Here is a 27851-nt window from a genome sequence, read left to right on the forward strand (position 1 = left end):
AGCTTAGTGGGGACTCGGACCCTGAGCCCTAGGTGCTTGTGTTGCTTACAGAATCCAAAGGCTTGGAATACCACGGTACTCAAAAACATAGCCGCCTCAGGGAAGTTCTCCAGTGACCGAACAATTAAGGAATACGCCCGGGACATCTGGAACATGGAGCCTTCCGATATAAAGATTTCCCTGTCCAGTCAACCTAGCAATGGGGTGAACAAAGCCAATGGAAAGTAAGTTGTAAAATGTCCCTAGAGAAAAAATGCTTCTTACTGGACTTGAACATTTTTACGACATTCTTTGATTTTATTTTGTTAGCTAATAATCCATTAAGTATCTCCAGGAATTGAGAGGGGAAAGTGTATGACTCTATTAGGGCTAAAAATAAATTGTCAATTCCCAAAGGCTTCATGGGTGCCAAAACTCACTATTTTGTAGCAGACTGAGTAGCACACAAGGACTTTCCCCAGTGCAATGCTGAAAGCTTAGAAAATTGCTTGGAACTTTTTAATGCCATTTAAGTTAACTAAACTGAAATACAAATTATTTAACTACATTGGAGCACCTTTCTTATACTGCTGTCTAAGTCCAAATCAAAGACCACCTAATCCACAAATATCCCCAGAATGTTTGGTAACTATACATTTTTAGATGGGATCCAATTTTTACCAAACTCTGACTCTCCACAGTGAAGTTTTAGCATTTTCCACAAAGTAGAATGCGATAGCTGAATGAGAACATTCCCTGATGCCCAGCATCCATGTTTTCCCTTACTAAAATGGCAAGTGACTTGTAGAAATGCCAGTGACTTCGGCTTATCCAAGCAGCCCAGGACAATTTTACATTTAAAATACACATCACAGGCGGTGTTTGGACCAAGTCTTCACTCTCCACTGCTCTCAGACCTCATGCCCACTGCTGGCTCAGGAAATCTCTGCAGAAAAAAGACCTAGATGAGGTCACATGCTTTCCTCAGCTCATGAGCTAAGACAGCCAGACCAGCCCTAACTGCATTTAGCAAAGCAATGCTTACCTCACCGTTTTTAACAGCATGGGGCATTTACAGAGGAAGTTGTGTTGGAAGCCGGGAGGAAAGATCACCATCCTGACCCTCTCTTTGTTCCTGTATGCGCTGTGAGCAATTTCATAGAGCTGCAAGGGGCAGAAAGACAAGGACCCAAAGGCTGATCGTCAAAGCTGCTGTTTTTCTAGTCTAATTTTCCTAAAAGGGTATGGAAACAGCCAACTTAGGGAGTTAGTTCCATTAAGTCGGGGCTAGGGACACTTTCCACATCCCCAGGTGCTGCCTCTGCAACCACAGAACTGAACGCTGCCAGCCCATATGAAGCAGGGACAAGACCTCATCCTGCCCTGCCCATACCACCCTGCAAGGAGACAAGGAATTGCAATGGGCCCCCTCTATTTGTTGAAAAGAAAAGAAACCGTGTCCCTATTCTTAGAGCCACTGCAAGGAGAGACTGTATGGAGGTTCTCAGAGCAGCCTGGGATCTTCTGTATACTTGCAGAGCCCAAGACCCAGCTGAGGAATCGAGATCTGCCACAAACACTCCTTTGAGCTGAATAGCTTAGCACACTGATGCTTACTGTATACACCAGGCCGCACGGCGATTTAGGGATGCAGAAAATCCCTCATAATGTCAGAGACCCTTCTTTAGGCTCTAGCCAAAGTTTGGCTGGCTGAGAAAATGCTGAAGTAAGTATGGTGTGTTTCCATCGGCCGCTGAGCTTAGTTTACCTTTCTTCCAAACTCCACAGGCACTGTTTTGTCGTCCTCACCATGTAGGATGAGAAGGGGAGAAGACAGGAATTTAACACTAGGAACAAGTAGAAGAAAAGCATTCAGTTCCAGGATTGTACATTGGGATTTCTCCTCTTCTAAGTTAAAGCTTTAGCAAAACATGAGGTTTGCCCAAAATACAAGAACGCCCTTTCTTTCCCTCCCGGGAATAACAACTTCACATATAATAAGCTTCATACAGTAACTTCTTTTTCCTCCAGGCAAGATTCTTCTGTTTACTCACATAATTCAATTAGTTATTTAATTTATTCCTACATGGTCTTTGAAAATAGAGAACAAAAACACTGAAACACTGAATTTGTACAGAATTAAAAGAACCTCATCTTTTTCCGTAAGATATTCTACCTTATTTCTTAATATCTAGAATGTTTTAATTAAAAGACTATAACAGAAAAAGAAAATAACTCAAAACCCAAAAATAAGAACTACCACAGGACAAAGAACTCTTTATAGCAATTTATTTATATTTCCCCATAAATACATGGCATGGACATGTGATTAACAAGTTCGATTAGCTTCCTGGTCAACCTCCTGTTTGTAATTTAAAAAGGATATGATATGAATGATGACTTGTTTCTCACTCTAATAAATAGTACTTCCCTCTCCCCGCCCAAATTCTGATCCCACCCACCCTGCCACAGTGACTCACTGTTACTCTTGAGAATGTTAGATCCCTCAAGTGTGTTGAAATAGAAGAAAGGACTGATAACGACTGCCTATGTGTAGGCACTCCTAGGTTCTCCAACTGTTTTGGTTACACAGGGAATGAGGCCTACAATTCCTCCAAGGAATGTTAGGCTAGACCCTCCAGGACCTTTCAAAGGTCCTGTTATGTCCTAAACAACTCCCTTTATAACATCAGAGGAAGTACTGAATTAGACAGAAGGATAATATCAAATACTAAAAATTTGTAGATACCTTATCCCTCCCTAATCCTAGTGCCCATCTAAGAATTTCCATCTACTCATTCAGACTTTTTGTCTACCCATTCAATCAGCTACATGATAGTTACCCCTAGAATCCTGTAGGTAATAGTAATAATGGACATCTTTATATCATTAAACTTACTTTTCATCATTGGGGAAGACTATTTTGTCTTTCCTCAGGGCATCCATAATTGTGCGTAAAAATCCTGGAAGGTTCCGGTAAATCTATTTTTTTAAAAGGAAAAAAATTAAAACATGGCACATAGCTAAGTCATTTGCTATAGTTTCTCACTATGAACTGTAGCAATATCGAGAGTAGTGACTTTCTAAATATAATAAACTTTTTTTTGAAAACAAAACTTAATGATTTTTAAAGTAATTCATGTCATTGTAGGGAATTTAGAAAAAACAAAAAGGAAGAAAGAAGAAACAAATCACACATAATCCCACCATCCATACATAATCGCTTTTAACATTTTGTTTTTACTTATCTTTTTTCAGAATACAAATAGCACCACTACCTTATTTCTTCATACTTGTAAAGGAGAAGTGATATGCATAATCTAAAAATCGCTTCTGTGGTGAACTACAGAGTAGTTAAGTGGTTTAGTTGAGGAACGGAATATTCTGATTAGTTGGAAATCCTGGTAATGTATACAATACAGAGATAATTGGTTTTAAAGGATTTGAACATTATAAACTCTGTTGAATATGCTTTAATGCTGCAATGTTTTTAAAAGGCATTTTAGGTTTTAACAATGACCACAGGACTCCAAATATAACATTTCCTCTTTAACGGCAAATTCCAGTAAATAAAATGCTAGCTAAATATCAGCTCTTACCATATTTTGATTAAGTTGATAGGTAAATAAGTTTTATGCCCTAAAAATATCCATTTCAACTAAAAATGAGGAAAGGACAAAAAACCTAAGCAACTCTGCACCTTCCTTAAGCTTTTAACCCTGCCTCCAAACTGCAGCCCAAGTCCATTCATTTCTCTCCGTTTCCACTAATCCCCCAGCCTAACCCTCCTTCATCTCTTGCTTGGGTTATACCAACAATCCCAGGTCGCCCTGCCATAACCCAGTGCCCGCAGGGCGTTTTAACGGGCAACTCTCGTCACATCACTCTTTTGCTTCACATCCTCCAAAGGTTAAACCCACGTGTCACCTTGGCCTTCAGGGCCCTATGGAATCTGGCTGCAGCCTCTGTCTCCTGTCACTCAGCTCCCATCCACCCTCAGGCCCTGCTGCCTTCTGATCCTGGAGTTCATCAGCCTTGACCTCACCTCAGGGCGGATTCTCCCATGATACCTTGCTGCTTATCATGCAGATCTCAGCTTGGATGGCATTTCTTCAGAGACCCCTTCCCTAACCAGCGATCGAAACTTGCCCCTCCCCCCCACCCAGTCATTCTTCCCTCTCACATCATTTTATTTCTTTTACAGCATTTCTCACTAATCAAAATCCTCTTATTGCCCACTTGTCTTCTATCTGCCTTTCCAGCAACTATACAAACCTCATAGGAGGATGGACCACACCGTTCTTATTCCCTGTGGTGTCCCCAGAACCTGGGAAAGTTCCTGGGACCTAACAGACACTTGATAAATATTTGCTAAAAATGGAATGAGTCTATTGTGCAAATATCCCAGAGGTACACTTTAAGCTATTATCTGTCATTTTCATCTTCCTGTGACTGAATTTCATTCAGAGTTTATTCCTTGGAATAGACTCATGAAGAGAAAAGACCAGCAAAGTATTGCATATGTTCCTCTGTGGTGCCTGAGCGGAGAGTGGGGTGCAGTGTCGTAAATGGGACATTGCCTAGGGAAGGGAGGGGGAACAGAATAGGGAGGCTGAGGCCGGAAATGCAACGTCTGCTTCACAGTTTAAAAAGTAGAGAATTGTGTTCACTGTACAAGCACTTTCTACATTGTGTGCATCACTGCTCCTTTATGAGTGCGGGGAAGTAAGAATTAGTGGTCGTTGCCTCAGCCCTTGAGTGTGTCCTTGGTTGTGGTCTCCCACTTTGAGCTGTAGTCATGTAGAGAATAGTAACTTGCAAAACATAATGAGCTAAAAATAATTTTTTTCTCTGATTTTAAAAAGTAATTCATGTCATGGTGGGGAATTTGGTAGGGAAATGCGTATAGAACGTGCAGGTGGGGGCCAGTAAAGATGAATTCCTGCTTCCCAGCTATGCTATAGGCCTGCTGTTTGCAGGAACCTGTGGGCTTTCGGGGGGTCTGTCTGGCCTGCAGTTCGGCATGGTCTCACAGCAGATGACTTGCATTTGGGGTGCGGTCTGGAGATCCTAACACTGCCTCTCCTTCCTTCCTTATCTCTCCTCTTACTCATACTAAGGGAAAGATTTCTCATCTCTTTTCTTTGTCTTCTGGTTCTGCTACCCCTGGAATCAGGACTCTGAGAATTCAGTAAAGTGAAGCTCTTCAGCAATTCATCTAAAATTCCAAAGGAGTAAGAAGAAAGCAGCCCCGGTCAGTCTCCTCCTGGTACCTGCCTCCTCTCCAGCCAGGGGTGCCCCTCAAGACTCAGAGGTCAGACCACCCTCTCCAGCCCAGACCATGGTGAGGGCCTCCTAATTGGTCTCCCTGTCTCCTCTCTCTTCTGAAATTCCACCAGATGAATACTGTTTAAATACCCGTTACCTGAAATCTGCTGTTACAAAGCTTTGGGAGTAGAACAATACCTACTTTAAAAAACAAACAAACAAAAAAACTCCTGTCTTGGCTGCGAGCCCATCCACATCTGGCCACAGTCTTTCCTGCCAAAGCCTGTGTGCATTCTGTCTGTCTGCCTGGGGTTAGAAAATGTGGGACTGAGTCCCACTTCCTCTCTGTGGGCTGCTGGGCAAACCTCTCAGCCTCCCTTCTCCCTCAGCTCTCAGTGGTGGTGGCAGTGATGCCAAACCTTGGGCTGCTGTGAGAATTTAAAAGGATGACAAGTGTATAAAGATCTTACATGGACTCTCAGGTACTTGATGACACATTATCGCCCCATTCTGGCAATGTGCCTTGGCCCACATGCCCCCCTCCTCTCTGTTTTCTAACTGCGCTCCCTCACCTTCAGGAAAGGAGCTTACATCCTATCTCCCTGTGCATCTTCCTTGGTCACACCTGCACACAATACCCTTCTCTTCCCTGAATTCTCCCTACCCTGAAATTACTGCTCTGGGCCCTCCCCTGACACCTCGCTTAGTCTACTCTGTAATAGAAAGGGTGGGACAAAGGAACAAGCATTTGTTGAGTGCCCACTGACAGCTGGGTACTTTGCATGGATTATTTTACTTAATTTAACCTTCACAACAACCCTATGCAGTAGCAACCTTATAAAAATAAGGAAAACACAACAAAAGGAAGTAGTATACTCAGGTCATAATTGGTTAGTGGCAGAGGCCAAATTTGAACTCAGATCCTAATCCGTCCAGCCTCAGAGCCCATGCTCTTTTCCACTGTGCCCTGCTGCCTCCCATTCTGAGTAATGAGATTGATTCCACAGTGATACATGGAAACCTCTGTCGTTACTTTGTATCCCCCACTAATTTCCTGTCTCCACAATGAGACAGGAAACTTCTTGAGGGTAAGGACCTATGCCTTTTACTACATCCATATGTCTCACACATGTACACTTCCTTATTTAACAGTAATGTTCAGAATTACGGCACTTCACTGATAATAAAAATAGCTAATGGCCATTGAGTGTTTACTCTGTGTCAGGCACTAGCATACATGTTTTTCATACATGAATTTATGTAATTATCCCAACAATCTTGAATACACTATTATTACCCCCATTTTACAGATGAGGCAGTTGAAGCATTAAAAACCATGAGTCAGGGTGGTGGGTATAGCTCAGTGGTAGAGCACATGCTTAGCATGCACGAGGTCTTGGGTTCAATCCTCAGTACCTCCATTTTTTTAAAAAGTTAAAAAGAAAAAAAGATTCAGCAGTTACACTGGAAGCCAGAAGGCAACAGGAACAGTGCCTTCAACATTCTGTTGGGGGCAGGGCAGGGGGAACTCTTTCTAACCCAGAACTCAGCCAAAATACCATCAACTGTGAAAGAGTAGAATAAAAACATTCTTACACATGCAAGGATCTCAACCCCCCCCCCCAAAAAAAAAAAAAAAAAAAACTACTTGACTCTCCCTTATTCAGAAGGCTACTAGAGGATGTGGCCACCAGAATGAAGGAATATGCCAAAAAAGAGAACAGGATCTGACCAGGAAAGCAAGTGAATCCCCAGGATGATTCCCCAATGACAACCGCACAGCAGACCTAAAGAGCACCAAGTCCATACTGAAGCAGGCCAGAGGGCTCTGGGAAACAGGAGATGAAACCAACAGAACATCCATGTGTTTGAACATACTGAATGTTTGTGTTAGAAGAGATTAGACAACTGGCAAAGAATCGAGATTAAATTAAGGATTGAAAAAACCAAAACTCTCATTAGTCTAAGGTCACATAGCTGTTAAGTGACACCCCTGGGGAAAAACTCAGAAAGTCTGACACCAGAGCCATGGTTCTTAAAAAAATTTTTTTAACTTTCTGGGAAGAAGTCAGAGATATACCAAGGCAGTGAGGTCTTGAGTGGTCAAGAACCCAGAGAGAAGGGAAGCCCAGAGAGGTGAGCCTGACACTCAATACCACTTTTTCTCCTTGAGATGCAGCTGCCAAGTCAGAAGAAAGCCAGAAAGTAGAGGCAAAAGAACACAGAACAGATGACACAAGTAGGTATTACCTCTTATAATATACAAAAATCCACACCTGTGGATTATAGCTCTAAATGTAGAAGGTAAAACAGAACTTCTAGAAGATAGCATAGAAGAGTTATCTTTTAAAAAAAAAAGGACACTTATTAAAAGTATTAACTATAAGAAATGGTAAACTGGCTCAGATGTTTAGAAACATCTCTTCATCACAAGAAACCACTGAGGGAGGAAAGAGACAAAACAAAACAGTAGAATGTATGTGCAGTGCAAGTTAATTTTCTAATGACTCATCCTATAAAGAACTTCAACAAATAAAAAGAAGGACAATTCAATTTAAAAATGTTTGCAAAAGACATGAAAACATATCTAACAAGAGATGGTATCTAAATGGCTAACAAACATAAGGGGAAAAACACCCAGTTTCCTTGGTTATCAGGGAAATGTAAATCAAACCACGATGATATCAATATGAGGGTCAGGTTGTGAAGCAATTGGAACTCTCATACACAATACGTGGGAAAGTAAAGTGGCCATCACCTGCGAAAACTGTTTGGTGCTAATAACCACTAGAGGTGAACTGTATTTTCCAGCATCGGCTCCTAGAGTATGCGCCAGTGAATACTTAGACATTTACAGACGTTCAAGGATGTTCATAGCAACAGTGTTATTAATTATCCCAAACAGAGAACAACTCAAAAAGATAAGAAGTACGGTCTAGTTCACGGGAGGAATAAAAGACCTTTGGCCCTTAATAAGCCACTCAACCCATTAGAAGAAAATAAAAGGACTACAAAATCCAAAAGCCACTGTGCCCCTCTTTACTAGCAACTGGCTAATAACCTGTCTCAAATTAGAGTAACTTAGAAATATATAAGCCTAGTTAAGAAAGAGGCCATAGCTAATCAACAGAAGTGTGTGGAAATAGCTACGTCTTGACGTCTTGTGAAGACGAACCAGAGACTCACCTTCAACAAGGGATAATTGATGGTCGCATCCCACATGTTGGTAAATGGAGCTTCCAGGATAATAGCGTCAACTGGGGATCCTTGAGAATAATAAAGAAGAAATAACTCCCCTACCATATTTAAATACTATCTTTCCTAAATAAGGGGTCCTCAAGGTCTCGTCCATGAACTACCTGCATCAAAATCATTTATGAATCTTCTTAATAATGCAAATTCATGACCCCACTTCAGACTTGAGTCAGAAGTCAGAATCTCAGGGAGGGTGGGGGGTGTGAGAATGTGCATTTTAACAAGCACTCTCACTAAAGAGATTTCATTTCTCTGCACTGATCATTGAAAATCACTACCTTCCCCTCATACACAAGCAGATTTTCATGACTTGGGTAATTGAAGGAAGCAAAGTAGTGCAGGAAGGGAGAGTTCTGCAGAGACTGACTAGGCTGTTTGGCCAACACTCCCTCCGAGACCAAAAGGTCTAGATGTTGGAGTTACCGTATATGGACTTTAACTTACTGAAAATAACAAATGGTAAAACAGTAAAATATTTATTAAAATTTTAATATTAAGTCAAATTTTATATAATGAACTGTGTGTAATATGTAAAATATATATAAATATATTTAAACTAGTGCACAAAGAGAAAAATGTCTGGAAGACTCAGAAAAAAACACTGGAGACATATAGGCCATGGGGACAGATCTAAAAAATTTCCGTGTAACTATAGTCACAGAGAAAGAGAAGACAAAGAACAGAGCAGACATAATATTTGAGGATATAAAGACCAGCAGTCTTCCAAAATGGATGAACATCAAGCCACAGTTAAGATGTGCTATGACTCCCAAGCAGGATAAGAACTTAAGAACACCTAAGAAAATCTGAGTAAAAATGCTGGAAAACAAAGACAAAAAGAAAATCCCCAAAATCACCAAAAGCAAAAGTAAACACTATCTTCAAAGGAGCAATAGTAAGACTGGCAGCTGCCTCCCTAACAAAACAGGGAAAGCCAGAATAAAGTGGATGACAAAAGCTTCAAAAGGCTGAAATAAAATTATTGCCACTCCAGAGGCAGCGTGCGGCTCAAGTGGTAGAGTGCATGGTTAGCATGCATAAGGTCCCAAGTTCAAGCCCCAGTACCTCCATCAGGAAAAAAAGAATCTGACAATAAATAATTAAATAGACCTTATGACCTCCCCACCAAAAATAGAAGTTTTTTTTTAGAAATTACTGCCACCCTAGAACTCTATGCCCAGTGAAAATATCCTTCAAAAGTTAAGATGAAATAAAGACATTTTCAGGCCAAAACTGAGAGCATTCTTCACCAACAGACAGGCAGACAAAAATCCCAGATGGGAAGCACAGAGATGCTGTAAGTAATAAAGAACAAAGAAAAGGGTAAATCTAAATATTGACTTTATAAGAATAAGAATGTTTTATGGAGTATTTGTAGAGAGAAAATGAAAATACATGGTAGCAAGAGTTCATAAATCCGGGATGCAAATGGAAATAAAATGTTCTAAGATAATGCATTATCCAGGAAGCAAAGTACTCATTTTTTCATGAATTCAGTTCAGACAATACAGCATTGCCAACACCATGAAGGAGGTGTGCACAGAGAGTTATGAGAGAGCTTATAGGAATCTTGAAGTGACGTTCATTTTATTAAAGTAAGTAGTAAGTCCGTAGATAATTAAGATTGTGTATCACAGGTGACATGCTTTAAAATGCTTATGTAATTCTGGGTGGAGGGTCTAGTTCAAGTGGTAGAATGCATGCTTGGTATGCATGCTTAGTATGCATGAGGTCCTGGGTTCAATCCCCAGTACCTTCTCTAAAAATAAATAAACCTGATTACCTCCCCTATCCCCTGCCAAAATAAAATAATTAAATAATATGATGATAAAATGTTTACGCAATTCAGTCTGACCTGTATTGCCAAGTAAGGTTTAAGATAACGCAAGAGATTTGTAAGCTTTTAAGGCGCATCAGCATCACGTGGTCCTAGTTACAGAGATTCTAGTTCATGAAAACAGCCAGGATCCAGGACACTTAGGTTAATAACAAACGCCCCCAGAGATTCTGATAAAGGCAGTTCTCAGAACACTCTGAGAAACACGGACATAAATATTATGTAAGAAGGGCCGCAGAAAGCAAGTCCTGCTTATTATTTCATAATGTATTAATTTCCTCTCCTATAATCCAAATTACTCCATAATAACACTTATTATCTCTTCACAATGAGGGCCCTTTCAGGGTAATTTGAACTCTTTTCTTAGTATTTACTTTCAATTTCATAACTCTGAAAAGCAGCTATTGTTTTATATTAAATAGAAAAAAGAAAGTCTGTTAGACCTAAAGTTGGGGTGCTTTAGGTATCTCTGAGTTCAGCATATGCACAATAGTCTCTTGATTGTTTTTATTTTCCCACCTCCAGCCAAGAAATTATACCATATAAGCATCTTATCGTACCTTTCTCTTCCAGAACTTTTGCAGCATTTGTTGCAACTCTGTAAAGCAATGAAAGTGAGTGCCAGTGCAAAGCAGTAACTCTATAGTCAAGTAAATAGTACAAAACACAACATCCAGTATGAGCATCTAATGAAAGCTCTGGACCCTCAAATGCATGTAGACACAACATTTTGCATAGGATTTCAAGGGGTTCCACTGGCCCTAAATAAGAACCCTTTTATTTAAAACTCTCAAGGAGCATTCTGGAATGGGCTTCAGTGTCATAGATAATGACAGAGCTAAACCCTCCCTTGTGTTACAGAAAGGCACGCTGCAGTGCTAAGGTCACTAGCCACTTGTGGGATGTAACAGACACCAGAGAAGAGTCCCCGTCTCCAAGCTCAGGGGTCCTTCCCCCGCTCACTGCTGCCTTTGATATGACACTCACACCCCAAGAACCCCATCTAGGGACCAATCTTAGGACCTCCAGACCCTACTTACGCTGTACCCAGAGAGTGGCCCCAGAAACACACGGGGGTGGTACCACTTCTCGCCTTGGTCCATTCATAAACACAAACAGTGTCTGCAATCAGCCCCTCCTCCGTGGGTTTACCTGTCGAATCCCCGAACCCTGGCAGCAAGAAAAGGCAAACACAGTATCACCACCTCCAAAATAAGGGTCATCAAAAGCCTCCTGCTTATTGAAAAGTCTCTGTACACTGTTTCTAACACATACCTCTGTAGTCAACAGACAAGACGTGAAAGCCGCCATCACTCAGCACCTAGATGACAAAGGAGCTGTTATCACCTGAATTAGGAGATATAAACAGGAAAGGTGTTTTAATCTCCTCAAACACGTCCATAATCCTGGTTGTGGTGGTTTAATAGGTAGGGGAAAGATGCATGTCTGAAATCTGGGGTTTGTCTTCAAACTCGAGAAGCTGAGACTCAGTGGGACAGGAGGAGCGCAGCGTGGCAGAGCAGGGTCACAGAGCCTGGGGCACACCCTGGCCCTGCCACCTGCTGGCTCTGTGCCCTTGGGCAAGCCACGTAAAATTTAGCTATGTAAATATTATCCTGAGTCATGGAAAGCAATGCCTTCAGGATTGTTGGAAGATTGCATGAGATGCTACACTAAGTACACTGGTACCTAGTAAACAGCTTCTTCAGGAACTTCCTGGAGGATCAGAACTCTAGACAGAGTTGTAGTAGAAGCAATCAAATACTGGGGAGATGTTTATATTAAGTATGAATAGATAAAGAGTTCATATGGATCAAAAATAGATTGCTTAATTATATGAAACCACTGCCAAGCCCCAAATAAAGGAGAAAAGAATATAAAAATGGCATTTTAAACGAAATAAAACACAGTGATAGATGAAAACAGAGATAAAAGAGGGCAAAAATTTACTGTGGAGGCATCTTTAAAACTTTAATTCTCAGAACAGTCCTACACTGGAAGTATTATCCACATTTCATGGATAAAGAAACTGAGCTCTGGAGAGTTGAAGTAACTTGTCCACCCGAATGGCAGCGGCAGGACCAGGATTCACACCTGAGGCTGCCTGTGTCCAAACACTGTGCCTCCGCTACTCCTGCAGAGATGCGGGCGACTGAACCTTTAAATACAAACTGCGTTACGAATGAGGAAGTAAATGGAATGTTTTAGTATCCCCTTATACTGCATTCCCTCCCAACAAGTTATCCAAGACCCGGGGCAGTTCAGCATCCAGGGAAACGGGAACACCTGTGTGTTGTCCGTGGCGCCATAAACTGAAGATGAACTTGACAATGTAACTCAAGCCACAGATTCTATTCCTCAGAATTCATCTCCAGGAAGAAATTCCAAAAGAAGAATAAAGCAACTGCTTATAGTTTTCTGTAGCAATACAATTTTAAATGAATGGGGGGCAGGGAACCTTGTATTCAACAGCAGTGGAATATTTAAGTAAATAAACAACTGTCTATAAATACAACAGAGAATGATCCCCGTTTAAATTGGCAACTATGATGACTACAGAAAAACATAGAAGAATGTTTTAAAAATGTTGGTATTAAGTAAAAGCACAACATAAAATAACTTATGGATACAGTCGTAGTAATATAAAAACTGTATAGAGATAAAAACTAGGTGGGAATGCAAATAAATGAAAAATAGCTGTATTGGGTGATTGAAGTGATGAATGAATGAATGAGAGAGGGAGGGAGGAAAGACAATTTAATAATTAAGACTGAATTTTTAAAGGAAATCGCCTATGCAAAGAAGAAGATGCAGGGCTAAGGAAGTCTGGTCAGACTGGGAGATAGTGACTATGGAGTGTGGTATCTAGGATCCGCCTTGAGAAGAAATCTTATAACATCCCCACACATCCCAACTCCCACAAGGATGCTCTGGCTACTTTTCACACCTACACCTACAGCTCTTCTCCTTTCTGTGCACACGGAGACATACAACTCAGCTTTGCCAAGAGTAGATGGGGAAAAAAAATACACATTCTCATGGCCATCAGCTTCATAACATTCCACATGGGAAGTACACAGAGTGGGTTTGGGGTGGAAAGCAAATCTAAAAATTAATAGACATCGTCATCCCAGACACAACTCCATCCAGGCAGCACTGCTGGGAGTGAGGAGAGAGGGGAGGAGCGTCCTGTCTGAACAGGGGAGGGGGGTGAAGAAGGTGTCTTTCGGGCCCCACAAATGCTGTTCAATCCGGAGAGGGCTCTGGGGTGGGAGCTGGCTTGTGGGGAGCGCGATCAGGTCCTGGGGTCAAAAAATGGACAAGCAGCTGGGTCACCTGAGGGAGAGATGCCTAACTGGAGTGTGGGCGCGCATCAGCTGCTCTGCGCGGCCAGCTCTGAGTCAGACGCGGCCATGTGGAAAGCCTGCCACCTTCCTCGCACCGGGAGATGCGGGGCTGCCCCAGCAACCTGGAGCCTGTGGCCACCTTCCCTCTGTCGAACCTCTGATGGGGCTGAAGCAGGGCCTGAATGACTTATGAGCAGACATCCTATGTCTTCATCCCATACCACAAAAAAGGTTGTTCCAGTAGAAGGAGTGGCTTTCATACTCAGTGTATTTTCTCAACCCCTCCCCCAGCTCTCAGAAAAAGCAAATAAATGTGACTTCAACTCCATCTGGTGATAAAGGGAATACGTTCATGAAAGTGTTTGGGACTCAGAGATGTTCACATCTGCTTCGATGCCCCACGGTCACTGTAGGAAGAGAGGTGCACTCAGGGGATGTGAGGCTCCAGACACCACCACCCGCTCCAGTTCTCCGTAGATAACCACGCCTGGGCTGAGGAAGATCAGACACAAATAAATGGAGACATAAAATTGGTGCCTCAAGGCCTCTTTGCACATACCTTTACTAGCCGAAGTCTATGAGGAGCCGCCCTGTAAAGGAGGTTAAAAGCAAAAAGGGCAAGAATTAGGCATTACCATGACAAATTTATCAAAAATCACTGCCACGCTGCTGGCGTCTTTTCTCACACCTTTCTCTTTCAGGTTAGACAAACAATTAGGAGAAAGGGCAATGTTTCTTGGGGTCAGAGCCCACCTGCACATGTCAGGGCGGATGATCCACGGCCCCCCATGGCTGCTGCCTTCCTCGGGGCACCTCTCAACATAGGCATGCCACAAACCCTCCTGACAGTCCGTCTCCTTTCACTGCTACACAGCAAACCTAGTCCTAAGGACACTTCTAGTAGCTAAAGGAAAGTCAGTTCCAGAAAGTGGCTTTTCAGAAAAAGGATAATATAATCAAGTTCATAAACTCAGATCTGTCCAGTCTGCCATGAGGCACAAGGTGAACTGAAGGAGAGAGACTCACAGCCCTGGAGGTACAACAAACGGTTGTTTCCAAAACAACCACATCGTTACTCTCTATTAGCCACATGAAAGGGAGAGACGAAGATAATTCAAAGGGCAGAGAATTCTTTAAAAAGACCATTTGAATTTTGTTTTAGAGACAAGTTTCTAAAACCTTAGTGTGTTGTTGAGTCCTTTGAACATGAAGTTAAAGCTACGGCCTATTTCCCAGAAAAAAAAATTTATCCATCCTTCAAATTTTGTGTAAAATTTTGGGCTGGGAATTTGTGGACCCTCTCGGGGGCACCTATCGGTTCCAAGTCTAGAACCACTGTTTTCATCAAGGTTCTCTGTGGCCTCTCATTTGGCCTCCTTCCAGCTCAGGACTGCTGAGAGCAAGCTGCCACTTCCGGCAGGGACGGGAGGACGGGGCAGCTGGATAACGGAGGGCAACCACGGATGCACTCAGAGGGCAGAGATGAATATGTGATCCACACCAGCCTTTAAATAAGTGATGTCACACCATGCCCAAGCTAGCACAAGCACGGCAACGTCAAACAATGTTGGAAAATGTCTATTTCACAGGAAATCTCTGCAAATGTGACTCTGAAGCGTACACTCCTAGAAAGCCCCTTGAGCACAGGCCAGTCTTGAGAAAGCCATCATCTGACTGAAAAAGACATTGAGTAAAAGAGACAGAGGCAAGGGAGCCAAGGGGCAGATTCCGGAGCACATCACTCAGTCAGAAGTGTCCCCCCAGAGACAGAGTGAGGTCTCTGGGTCTCCAGGACACGCTGCCCCTCCCCCACCCGGAGCAACACAGTCACAGCTCGTCACCCACCATGATGACCCAGGCCCACCGAGGACCCGGGCAGCACATGCAAGGAGAGCCAGATTTGGAAGAAGTGGTAGGGGTTGGGGGCGGTGCTCTTTGTTACAAAGCAAGGTTGGGACCACAGAGATAAAGGAAGGTCCATGTAGTTTTGCGAGAAGGACCTCTGAGGTGGAAACTGCTCGTCCTTTTCCCCATACCTCATGCCTGTTCCCTAACCAGTCTTCCCTGGCTTCAATCCAGCATTTCCGCCACTCTCAGGGAGTCCAGGAACCCCTGCCTTCTTTGAAATCAGTAACCAAATTTTGAAAGTTAGTCTCCCTTTCAGTTAAAGATCCACATTATTCTCCATATAGCATATACAGATTTTATTAAAAGAGATGCCTATTACCAGAACACTCTCAAATTTCAACAAAGGAAAAAAAATATGGAGGCGTGCTTACAGAATTCAAAACAGCACTCTGCCCTTCATTCCCCCACAGGGCTGAAATGCTCTCTCACTCTGTTTAAAAAAAAAATCCAAGTAGAGGCACTGACCTGTGTTCAGCACTGCCGTGAAGATAAATAATAATTGGGTGGCCATCACGAAGGGTTGCTTCGTACCAGCCACGGCCTTTCCCTTTAGCAACTTCCCCCCAGCACCTGGGAACCGTGTGCCTAGAGAGCAAGGAAAGGTTTTAAGCAACACAGACAGAGTGGAATTCTCCATCCTCACTTGAGGTCTGAAACTCTCCTGAGGTCAATCAGATATAGATATTTACATGTATATGCTTATATATTAAGTATTCAAATATAAGCTCAATTACATTACTGCATGTAAATATTGACTATATTTACATATAAATATTTATGTGAGTAATAAATGCCCTTGGTAAAAATTAAAGTACAATACCACACATATCTTATAATGAAAACCATTACTGCCCTACCCCACTCCCCCATGCCCAGAGAGAATCCCTTTAACCGTTCACTGCATTCGTTCTTCTGACTCCTGCACTGATTACTCTTCCAAGGCTGCAGTTCTTGGGTGTGGTTTATTGAAATGCAGTCCACTGGGTGGAAACAAGTGAAAAATAATAGATATTTGCCACCTGCAATTGGTTTTACTAAAGAAGCAAGTTGGAAAGAAATGAAATGGAAACCAGCTTAGGGAGGGGAAAAGAACTTGAACATGAAACTAAGCTATTCTACTCAAGAAACCCAGTGACCTTGAGGTTTTAAACACCTGTCTTAGCTCCAGTTCCTCCACCTTGTTCAGCCAAACGAGTTAACCCTGATAATACAAACACTGCCATATGACATGTCACCAGAGGACACATTAAAAGAGAGAATTGGCCACGTGAAGATAGAATCTTCAGTTCCTCAATCATTTAGAGGCAGAATGTCTGACATGAGACCTTAAGGCCTCTAAAGGTCTCAGCATCACTGCCAGCCAGATAAGCCAGTCAAGGGGACAGGTGACTCCTCAAACCAAGGACAGATGGGGCAAGAGCAAAGAATACAAATATTTTCAAACTCCAGCACTATGAGTGGAACTGCACCTTGCAGATTAGGGAGAAGTTACATGAACCCATACTGGTTCCTAAACATTCTGTGATCACATGTTTAAATTCAGGGAAATGAAATAGAAAACAGGGCACTGGAAAACCGGCAGCCAAAAACAATGAGTAGAACCAAACAGAAGAAAACATTGAAATTAGCACACCAAAAAAGACAATAGAATGCTCACGACTTTGCTGGACAAATACTTATTGAGTGCTCTCTGTACCAAGCACCGTGGTAAGCAATGAAACCTCCCCGCAAAAAAGTCCTTCACCTATGAAGTTATTGTCTCGCAAAGGAGACGCACAGTAATCAGAGTTGCACAAACATTTATTCAGTTACAGCGGGAATAAATGCCGTGAAGGACAAGCACCGGTTGCATTACCATATGCCTAAAATGAGAAAAGGCTTCCCTGAAAACTGCCATTTCAACTGAGATCCAAAAGATGGGTGGGCAGTTAGGCAAAAGGAGGGAACAGAGAGAGCAAAGAGGGAAAGGCTGTAGACAGAGCGTGGCTTTTATGTTGGGAGCCAGAGGGTCTAGGGGAGAGCAGGATGAGGGTGAGGAGTAAGGCAGGGGAGGGGCCAGCCAATCCCCCAGGCCTGGTGAAAGGCCCAAAGCCCCTGAAAGACCCCACACTCCGAAGCAAGAATCCTGAAAAGCAAATTCAAGCAAGTCAAACATCACTGCAAAGGGAAGATGTGAGGAACAGCTTTCCCCAAGGAACACTGACCTCTCCATAGGCAAGTAACACAGCATGGCTCACCCTTGCCCTGGTAACACGAAAAGCTCCATCCACCAAGCACGCCAGTGTCCAGTCAGTGCACTCACCAGATTCCCAGAATCACCCCAGGTTCAACTTTGATGTAGAAGTTCACTGTGTGAGGAATCTTTGACTCGGGTTTCTTCAAATCCACGAGAAATGGTGCTTTGACTGGAAAGTAGAATTCATTATCAACTCCCAGAATCAAATTCCATGTCTTTAAATCACAATCAAAAAAAGTAATTAGCCTCATGGTTAACATGTTTCTAAGTTACAAGCTACGATATTCAATTCTAAGCAAAGTATTCTATTATATAAACTAGGACCAGCCCATAGAAGACCTGGGAACACAAAACAAAACTAAACTAAAACTAGATTTAAAAGATAACACTAATGGAAGTGGGTAATAGCTCAGTGGTAGAGTGCATGCTTAGCATGCACAAGGTCTTGGGTTCAATCCCCAGTACCTCCAGTAGAGAATAAAATAAAAATAAAAATAAAACCAGTATGGTAACCTGTAATAGAGTTTACTTAATCCTTACTCTTGTTTCAAGCTAAAAGCAAAGGAGACCCTTTCCCTAAAAAGGTAAGAGAATCTAGAAGAAGGTGATGCCGATCCTGCTACATAGGTCAAAATTACTCTCTCCACTAAGTAAAACCTAATTAGCCAGAAGCCATGAAAGGTCCAGGATCAACACACACCTGGAGCCATGCAGGTGCGAGCACTATCCGTGCGCTAGAAGGACTGTCAGTTACACTAGCGCAGCACTCAGTAGGAAAAAAAGCGGGAAACTTCATATCTTTCTCTTTCTCTTTCCAGGCATACAGGCAGGAGGAGGAAGTGAAAAAGCAGAAAGTATAGGAGGCAGAAGGTTATCTATAGGAACAGCTAATTTGAAGACTGGGCTCCTGAATTGAGACCCCCCCCCCACCTTCAAGGCCATATTTCTCTCTCCACCCTGACAGTTTGCAGAGATTCATGCTAGAGCCCAGAGCAGATGTTAAATAGCTTCAGACCATTTAAGTCTGGCACAATTTTATAACTGACATATCTTCTTTATTATGTCATAACTGTAAGGGCAGTGAGTTCTTTATTTGGAGAAAAAATATAAAGGCAGATTCACAAAAGGCACATACTTACAAAAGTTGAGAAAAACCAGCATGTGCATCATAGGAGGGAAAATATGTTCTTTTAATGATTTACTGGTAAAACTTTCACACAGAGAGGCAATTTTTCTTCCAAGTGTTGAACAGGAATGTGGAAAAGCTCTGCAAGACATCGTGAAACAAGCAAGGTATTCAAAATCAGCCCACGTTTTGTCTTGGTTTGTTTTTTCTCTTAGTGGCCAAATAAAATTTCAGAGACTAAGAGGAATTACAGGTAAGTTGGCATTGAGGCGAAATCCGTTACAGAACTATATGTAATGAGGGCAGATCAGGACCAGGCACTAAGGGAGAACCAGGGGAGGAAAGCAGTGAGCCAGGGCCCCAGCCAGCTGCTCAGAAGATCCAGGACAGGAGAGCAGGGGACACGGATGCACTCGAGTCAGACTTGGCCCCTCAGTGTAGCCCACAGAAGGCCAAGGTGGGACCCTAACACCATCAGGAATCAGGATTCAGACTGTTAAACAGGTGCCACACTTTTTAATCACATCACAAGTCAGTGCTGTAAATGTTAGCTATTTTATTAACCTAAAGCAGTGAATGAATTATCATCAGGTTCTCTGTCTTCCAGCTGGGTCCTGGGAAGAAATGAACCAATGAGAGAAAACCGCCACCTCTGAGGTGACATCCCTGGTGAGCTGGGCTGTAAGGAGAAGAGTGGGGAAGGGGGATCTTGGAGTTTGGCTATAGCAGGGCTGGGGTCTGGTCAGGGAATGGGACATGAGGGGCCACATACATATTGTTTATCCCATTGATCCCGTGACGGGAACCACCCAAACGGAGCCACCAGCAGACAAGTTATGATTTGTCCCCGAGGGCTCACTCCTGCCACCTTTCTCTCTAGTCACATCTCTCATGAGTGTTGAGGGCCTCCTATCTTTGAGAAACAAGGGACACAGGAGGTAAGTGTCACCATCTCCTGCTCCCAGTTTTTGTCCACGTCATCCATTAGCTGAATCCCTTTCCCTACTGTGAACAGTGTGAAGACAGTCAGTGCAATCAAATTGTGACAGTGTGGGGGCTGGAAAGCATTTCTGATGCACTGTTTCTCCTGCCCTGATTTCTCTGCTAGACCTGAGGTGTCTTAGAAGATAACTGTTATGACCTACACTTTGCAAATGAGGAGACTGAAAAATTAAGTACCCTTCCCAAGGTCACACAGCCAGTGAATAGCAGAGCCCCGTGAGGTCTGTGTGACCCTGGAGTTCCACGATGACCTCCAATGAGCTGTCACAGTCCTGGTGAGTTCTTCTGGTCCTCCTTGAAGCAAAAACGAGCCCCAAGAACACAGTTGAGCTCTTGCAAAGTGCAGCTTTTAGAGAAAGTTGTTTCAGGGACCCTTTCTCCCCTTCTGCACCCTTGCCCCTCTTGAGGTCCCTCTTTCCTTCCACTTTCTGCTTCCTTCCTGCTCCCATATTCTCAGAAGCCTTCGGATACTAAAGTCATCAAAGAAGGACTTCTAAAAACATTCTCCCTCAAGTGTTAATAACTTAAAAAAATCAGAGCACTCATACATGTTTGGAAAAGGCACGGAGGCAGAAGATAACGAAATCTCTGATAGATTTCCAGCAATTCCACAGGGAGTGGAAAAGATAAGTGGGCTAAGGGTGATGGACAGCTCTTCCAATACATCAGCCTTGGGCAACTGCCTGCTCATAAAATCAGCAAGAAAGAAATGAAAATGACTGTTTCATAATACTTTAAAATAGCCTCCATGAGGTGGTCGGAAGAAGACACTGTTGTTCTGATTTCCGAGATAAGAAATCAAAACCCAGAGAAGCCACTTTGAGCCACAGATCAAGCCCAAACAGGCAGCACTGAACACAATCTGAATTCTCATGCTTCCTTCCAGTCGGCAGGCTCCGGCTTCCTTTCTCCTGATTCTCTGAACTCCCGCTGTGCTGCCTGTTAGTCTCCCACTAAGTTACCTTTTGAAAGTAGTAGGGTGCTTTTTCAAGCAGAGGCAATAGAGGAAAATATGTTTCTGTTTTTAAAGAATAATTCATACAGAACCCTTCTCTCAAATAGCTCAAGGCACTTCTGTGAGAAGCGCTGCGGGAAGAGAACAGAGTGACCAGATCCCTCAGAGCATCAATAATGCACAGCGGCTCCTTTTAACTAGGGGGTTGTCAGTTTGACTTCCCCTAGATCAATAGGGGATCAAAAGTCACCAGTGGCTAATAGACCTTATTTGAGCGGAGGATGCAGTTTCAGCCCAGTCCCCGCTCAGGGCCAGCACATCAAACAGCCACCTTGATGCTGTGGTGTTCTCTTGCCTGCCCTTTGATCAGCTGTGGCTGTAACTGCACCACCTCCCACTGGGGCCACAGAACCTAACCGGATGCTTCTTAGCTGGTGAAGCCTGGTGGAGCTGGAGCTGCCACAGGACAGATCATTCCTGCTTCCTGCTCAGGGGTACCAGCTTTGGGAAGCCCGACTCCAACCACATTTGTCAAGACGATTCCAAATATTAAATCATGCTGCACATCCATCCTGTGGCATTCATTCCACAACCGTGTACTGATCACCAAGCACCACCATGTCTGTGTTCTCCTCCTTTTTTTCCTCCCAACCAAATCCTCCCTTTCCTTCACATCCACTGACGTGTCCCTTCTTTGTCAAAGCCTCTCTAGACAGGTCTTCCCATCTTCCCCATGACAAGAACCATGGAGCATATAATGCTGCTTTTATAATCCACTCTGCCTAGCACAGAGCTGAGTACCATAAATATTCGATGAATAATAGGTTGAGGACACAAAGAAAAGTGTATTTCTTTCATAAGGGAGAAGGAAGCAAGGCTGATAGATAGTTTTTGGGGGGTAGGGGAAGGCTTCCTTCTCTTTTTTGAATTACAATTGAAAATTAATCACTGTGAGCTCCCCAAGAGCAGGGGTTTTGCCTGTTTTATTTACGGCTGTGGGCCCAGGGCCGAGACTAGTGCCTGAGAGGTACCAGAGGACCAATACTGTGGAGAGAACGGACAAGTTTATCAGCCTTCTCATGGGGATTTTCTAAGTAGTAACTGAAAATGTAAAGCCTTGGAGTGAAACATGGAGAAATGAAGAGGAAAATAGCCCTTTGGCTTCCCCCAACTTACTTCCTGAGCATGGTTTCTGTTTTTCTAATTCGAAGAAAATCAGTTGCAAGTGGAGATTTAATCCCCTGGGCCCATCCATCTTAAGAAGCAACCCTATCTGATGAGATTTTTGTAAAATAAATAAACAGATCTCCAAAGCATCACACACACACACAAACCCCACCAAAAATATCATGATTAAATATGGTCCTTGAGTCTCACAATACATCACAGTAGATCCAGTGCTACAGGCAAGTCCAGGCACACATCAAGCCCTCCATGAGTTTCTGTTGCTCTGAACTACCTTGCTCCAAGAAACAAAATCAACTCAGGATGCTGGATGTCAGTCTATGTCTCAGCACAGCCTAAATTAGATCAGTCATTTTCTGCTCAGATGAAGAAATGCCCAAGTATTTTATTCTTTCAAGAAGCATCTCAAGACTTATTTTTAGTAATTATGAAGGCAAGGAATAGAAGGTCCCCAACTCTATCTCCCACTCCACTATCAATGAAGTGATAAAAGAGAGTGATTTAAAAAGTGATGAGTGAACTGCAGCTTTGATTCTCTACCAAATAAATGTTAAATAACCATCCATCCTCTCTATAAAGAGCACAAAAGTAAAACGTGGTAAACGCCAGCCTTCCCAGAACAACTGAATCAGGGAGGTCAGGCCCATGAATGTGAAGTTTGAAAAGTGCAGCGGGTGAGGACATTTTGACCCGTGTTCAGATCCAACACAGAAGCGGGGCTCCAGCCACTGGGCTAGACCAGGGGAGGGCTGCTGTCTGCTCCCTGCGCTCAGCTAGAGCAGGAAGAGAAAAAAGACATCAGTGTTGGTCTTCACCACTCAGATGTTCCAAAGTGAAGTCTTCTGTGTCTGGGTGTGATGTTTGGATATTTTGCAATCAGCAAAAATTAAACAAGACAAAGGAATACAAAGAAGGAAGGTAAACAAAACTGCCAATATCGTCTCACACCAAAACAAAACAAAAAAAAAACAAAACAAAACAAGATACCCAGTCCAGGGTCTCCAACCAATGCCTCGGCTTCAGTGCAAACAAGACTGGCAGTACACTGCTGGTCCATTCAGGTGGCCTGAGATTACCGCTTAAGACAAGGATTCACCGGAGGAAGTGAAAAATACCTACTAGCCTCCAAGGCCCTGGAGCCAGTGCCCGGCCTCCAGCCCCGGGCGCACAGGGGCGGCGCGCACTCACCGCAGGTTCCGCACCACCATGTCCCACCACGCGGCCACGCATCCCTGCTCGTCAGCCTCCATCCCGCGCCGCGTCCGGATCTGTCGCCGCCGCCGCAAGAGACTCCGCAGGGAGCCTGGAGCCCCGCCTGCCCGCCTCCTCCCCTGCAGGGGCGGCGACCCGGGGGACCCGCGGCCGGCGGGGCGTCTGACTCAGCACGGGGCAGGGACCGGAGCGCGCTGCCCTCGCGCACCCTCGCCACATGCACCGAGGTATGAGAGAAGCAAGTTTCCCACGCTTCTAGCTGGCCACGAGCAAATTTGTTTTCTTTTTTTTTTTTTTTTTGTTTTCTTCCTCCTCCTCCTCCTCCTCCTCCCCCTCCCCCTTCTCCTTTTTTCTTTTAAGTTGTGAAAAAAAACAAGCTTTATTAGGCCCCCAGCCCTAGTTCTCTTTCTCCTGCACAGTCTGGCGGACAGCTATGAAATCCACTTTCTGGCTGGCAGGAATATTCTATTTTCTTTTTTACGTCTGTGCGTGTGTGTGCGCGCCCTGCGTGGAGCAGAATACATTTCTCAATATGGTAGTAATAAAACAGAAGTCTGAGAGTCATGACTTTAAGATCATTTTGGAGAATATACGCTTTCCTCCGCTTTGACTCCTCTTTTTTTCTTTTTCCTTTCTGTTTTTCACTTTTTCTGAAGCTTACCCATCCCAATCTCCCTCTTTCTCTCTCTCTCTTTGGTTTCCTTTCGTTGAGTACTAGTTTATCTGTCCACAGGGTTAGGAACTACACAATTACTCCACGTGTCCAAATTCACCACCTTGTTGGAGTTTTGTTTACCTAGCAACAAATAGCTTACCCTTGCATCGGGACTTCACCCCTTGAAAGGCTTGGCAGGGATACACTTCCATAGTGCACGGTCTCCTGGGGCAGGAACCGTCCTCCACCAAAGCTGCTCCAGGAAAGCCACAGGGCAAAAAGTGAGGACAAAGGAGAAAAAAGAGGAATGAGGTTCGTTTGGAAGCAGTTTGAAACGAGCACCAAAGACTTCATCTGAGAGGCAAGGCGCAACCTCCCTAGAGGGAAAATGTGGTCTCCCGTGTGCCGTGTGCCGGCGCTGTCGGGGCTTTGCCAGCAGAGGGCACAGCAGGGGGCTGCCAACTCACAGAAATGGCACAGGGACCCATCTGCGAGGGGCAACAGACCAGCCTGGAGGAAAGCACCAACGCCTTTCGAGAAAGGACAGTTCCCTTGGAGGACTAGGCCATTTCAAATAACTGATCAGGCCAGGGGGATTTTGTTCGCTGCTTCTTGTAATTGCTATAGCAACGTCAACTTTTGGATGCACATCAAGACAGAAGAGGAATGAGATCAGGAAGGACCAAAGGAATCTAAGCCTACCTGAGGAGCCAGCTAGAGGTGGGTTTTCACAGGACCACACCCTGCATGATGAGAAAGATTAAGCCCACGTCAGATCATGTCAGATTCCACCCCTGGAGCCCTTCATGAAGTGAGTCTGGAATCTTACAGAACTTATTCCAGGAAGCGCAGGATAAGAGCGTGGGCCACGCCCTGCGGAGGCGGAGGGATCAGAGAGCCAGAGGGATCAGAGATGGGGAGCCAAGCCGGGAGGAGAGCCAAGCCGGGAATGAGAGAGCAGCAGATGCGTTTGGTCCCAGATTCCATTTCCATCTGTTTATTCAGGTTGAGAGGGTAGAGGTCCCCATGTTGGTTGAGTAAACAAGGTTGTAAGCCCCAAGTCTAAGGAAATGTTTGCAATATCCAGCAAAATCTCTGAAATTACAAATCATTATGGCCCATTTCTCAAAAAAAAAAAAAAACTGTATAAATTAGAACTGTGGGAAAAAGCTTTCCCCAACATTAATAGTCCCTTTTCAAATGGTACATTCTAGAAATCAGAGAGCAGAGTCTCTGGTTTGATTTGGCAGATCTAAAAAAACAAGGGATTCGTTCATTTATTAAGCACCTATTTCCCCAGTACCTTTTAGGTGCCAGGTACCACATTTGGGTTACAAAGCAGGATCCTGCCTGGTAGAGCTCCACCTCAAGATAATGGATGAGAACACAAAACAGGGATTGAGGACATCCCCGAGGGCAGAAATCAAGAAAATGAGGGCGGGGTGCCAGGGTCCAGACGTGGAGAAAGAGGAGTAACTAAAAAGAATGTGACTGAACGTTTTACGGTGATGCAAACAGCCTCAAGTGTGATGGTGATTACATGACTGTAAACTTTCACAAAAGTCTCTGCATTGGAAACCTTCTAAGGGTGATTTTGACTGAATATGAATTATACCTTAACAAACCTGACTTTTAGAAAAGTGACCTAAGAAATGTACAGATAAACTATGGAAACAAACATGTCCTTTCTGACGTTGTAGAAATGACAAGACAAAGCTGGGTCCACATCCATCAGAAACTAACAGTTGGATGTTATTTGCACTTCCAGTAGGAAAAGAAATCTTGATTCTAGATTGATTAATTTTACCACTTCAAATTATTCTGGAAAAAAAAAGGAACGGGGTATAAGACTGTCTCTCAGCTGCCACACAGCTGTGGAGGTAAACCGCTGCTGATAGAGCATTTGAGGGATGAAGAACTAGCAAACAACAAATCACTGATTTCCCAAGACTTGGAGAATGTTTCTTCTTGCATTTTCTTCTTCTTCTTTTTTTTTTTTTTTTTTTTTTTTTGTTGAGATATAATTGACATATAACATTATATTAGTTTTAGGTACACAACATAATGAGTCAACATTTGTATGTATGTTGAAATGATCACCACATTAAGTCTAGTTAACAACCATCACCCCACATACTTAATATTTTTTTCCTGTGATAAGAACTTTTAAGATCTACTCTCTTAGCAACCTTAAAATATAATGCAGTATAATTAACTAGAGTCACCAAGCTGTACTTTACATTCCCAGGACTTATTTATTTTATAACTGGAAGTTTGTTTTGTATCATTTGACCCCCTTCTTCCACTCATCACCCCACCCCACACCTCTGGCAGCAACAACCAATCAGTCCTCTGTATCTGTGAGTTCAGTTTTTCTTTATTTGTTTTTAGGTTCCACATAAGTGAGATCTTTGTCTTTTGTCTTTTTCTGTCTGACCTATTCCACTTAGCATAATGCTCTCAATGTCCATTAATGTTGTCACAGAAGGCAAGATTTCCTTCTTTTTTTAGAGCTGAGTAATATTCTGTTGTGTATAGATACATATATGTATATCATATTTTCTTTATCCATTCATCCATTGATGGATCCTTAGATTTGTTTCCATATCTTGGCTACTGTGAAGCTACAATGAATATACGGGTGCATGTATCTTTCCAAGTTAGTGTTTTTGTTTCCTTCAGATAAATACCCAGAAGTGGAATTCCTGGGTCATATGGTTGTTCTATTTTTAATTTTTTGAGGCACCTCCATGCTGTTTCTCATGGTGGCTGTACCAATTTACAATCCCAACAGCAGTGCACAAGCCTTCCCTTTTTTCCGCATCCTTGCTAACACTTGTTGCTTGTCTTTTTGATAATAGCCGTTCCAGCAGCTGTAAGGTGATACCTCATTGTGGTTTTGATTTGCATTTCCCTGATGATTAGTGATGCTGAGCACATTTCCATGTACCTGTTGGCCATGTGTGTGTCTTCTTTGGAAAAATACCTGTTCAGATCCTCTGCCTGTTCTTTTTTTAAATAACAGCTTTATTAAGATGTAATTCACAAACCATAAAATTCACCCTTCTAAGGTGTACAATTTAGTGGTTTTAGTATAGTCACAGAATCGTGCGTTTATCCCCACTGTTTAATTTTAGAACACTCTCATTACCCCAAAAAGAAATCCCATACCCCTTACTGGGTCATGTGGTAATTTCATGTTTAATTTTTTAAGGAATTGCTAAACTGTTTTCCAAAGTGGCTACACCACAGTAGAATCCCACCAGCATGAGCCCTACTTAAACTACTGCCTTGCATTTTCCCGTGCTCATCCTTTTCACCCTTTCTCAACTTTCCATACTGAATTAAAAAACAAAAACAAAAACGAAAAAACATGACGCTGTTGAGATTGAAATGAAACATTAAAGGGAAGTTTGAAGATAGTCCCAGATGACAGGGAGTGAGTCAGATAACCCATTCAGATTATTTTTCTGTGTTGTTCAGGTTTTGTGTTGTCTTTGTCTGTATCAGATCTAAGTTAAGATGATTCATTATCATTACAAGAGTTAATGTTGGATTATTCTCATGTGCTTGGATTTGAGTATGTTAATATGGCCTTCCTTTTAGCAAAGAGGGTGGGTTCTTTGAGAAGAGAGAGTGATGAGAATTGGAACTGGAAGTGCTTAAGTGTCTTCTTTCTTCCAGAGAACTCTGCACATAGCCCATAGGCTCTCCTGTTCCATGGCAAGAGACAGGACTCAGTTTCTCCCTGTATCCATGGAAGGACTGAGCCAGGATTAAGCCAAGGGGTGAAAACTGCCTCTACTTCTCTGGATGCTCCTTGTCAAATTCCTCCTGCCATTCCTTAAAAGTTCGTTGCTCCACAGGCTTCCTTCCTAGTCCTGCC

The 27851-nt window shown here is 43.2% G+C and overlaps 2 protein-coding genes across 6 annotated transcripts in view; one reads left to right on the top strand and one right to left on the bottom strand.

Moving 5' to 3' along the window:
- The window catches only part of PYGL (glycogen phosphorylase L), a 55511-nt gene extending 35886 nt beyond the window's left edge, over nucleotides 1-19625 (top strand). The window contains exons 20-21 of one of the 3 annotated variants that reach the window (XM_010966982.3): nucleotides 52-224; nucleotides 19564-19625. In XM_010966982.3, the coding sequence (XP_010965284.2) occupies nucleotides 52-224; nucleotides 19564-19612 (222 nt within the window). In that variant the 3' untranslated portion in view covers nucleotides 19613-19625. Of the gene's footprint in view, nucleotides 1-51; nucleotides 225-1767; nucleotides 5129-5155; nucleotides 6451-19563 lie in introns of those variants that run through there. The other 2 variants (XM_045504354.2, XM_045504353.2) reach the window with 2 other exon arrangements.
- Nucleotides 216-27413, bottom strand: ABHD12B (abhydrolase domain containing 12B). 3 transcript variants are annotated; one of them, XM_045504357.2, is made up of 14 exons: nucleotides 24668-27413; nucleotides 24126-24218; nucleotides 18970-19097; nucleotides 17897-17999; nucleotides 16060-16179; nucleotides 14246-14276; nucleotides 11615-11660; nucleotides 11380-11509; nucleotides 10900-10937; nucleotides 8434-8513; nucleotides 2879-2961; nucleotides 1748-1826; nucleotides 1025-1143; nucleotides 216-940 (listed from the first exon to the last, which is right to left on the bottom strand). In XM_045504357.2, exons 2-14 carry the CDS (start codon nucleotides 24131-24133, stop codon nucleotides 898-900), a joined length of 1008 nt encoding a protein of 335 aa, XP_045360313.1. In that variant the 5' UTR covers nucleotides 24134-24218; nucleotides 24668-27413; the 3' UTR covers nucleotides 216-897. The 3 variants fall into 3 exon arrangements, with proteins under 3 accessions (XP_045360313.1, XP_045360312.1, XP_045360311.1); XM_045504356.2 differs by lacking the exons at nucleotides 24126-24218; nucleotides 24668-27413 and adding an exon at nucleotides 23287-23841 and having other exon boundaries at nucleotides 216-925; XM_045504355.2 differs by lacking the exons at nucleotides 24126-24218; nucleotides 24668-27413 and adding an exon at nucleotides 23287-23841.
- Between the last annotated feature and the right edge of the window lie 438 nt (nucleotides 27414-27851).

The sequence above is a fragment of the Camelus bactrianus genome, chromosome 6, assembly GCF_048773025.1.
Source record: "Camelus bactrianus isolate YW-2024 breed Bactrian camel chromosome 6, ASM4877302v1, whole genome shotgun sequence".
Classification (NCBI taxonomy): domain Eukaryota; kingdom Metazoa; phylum Chordata; class Mammalia; order Artiodactyla; family Camelidae; genus Camelus; species Camelus bactrianus.

Coding starts and splice junctions, on each gene's coding strand:
- ABHD12B (XM_045504355.2), bottom strand. CDS start 23,348: ATGGAGGCTGACGAGCAGGGATGCGTGGCCGCGTGGTGGGACATGGTG. Junction 14,277..16,059: donor CACGGCAGTGCTGAACACAG/GTCAGTGCCTCT, acceptor CCTCCTTTACAG/GGCGGCTCCTCATAGACTTC. Junction 8,514..10,899: donor AAAAGTTCTGGAAGAGAAAG/GTACGATAAGAT, acceptor ATTATTCTCAAG/GATCCCCAGTTGACGCTATT.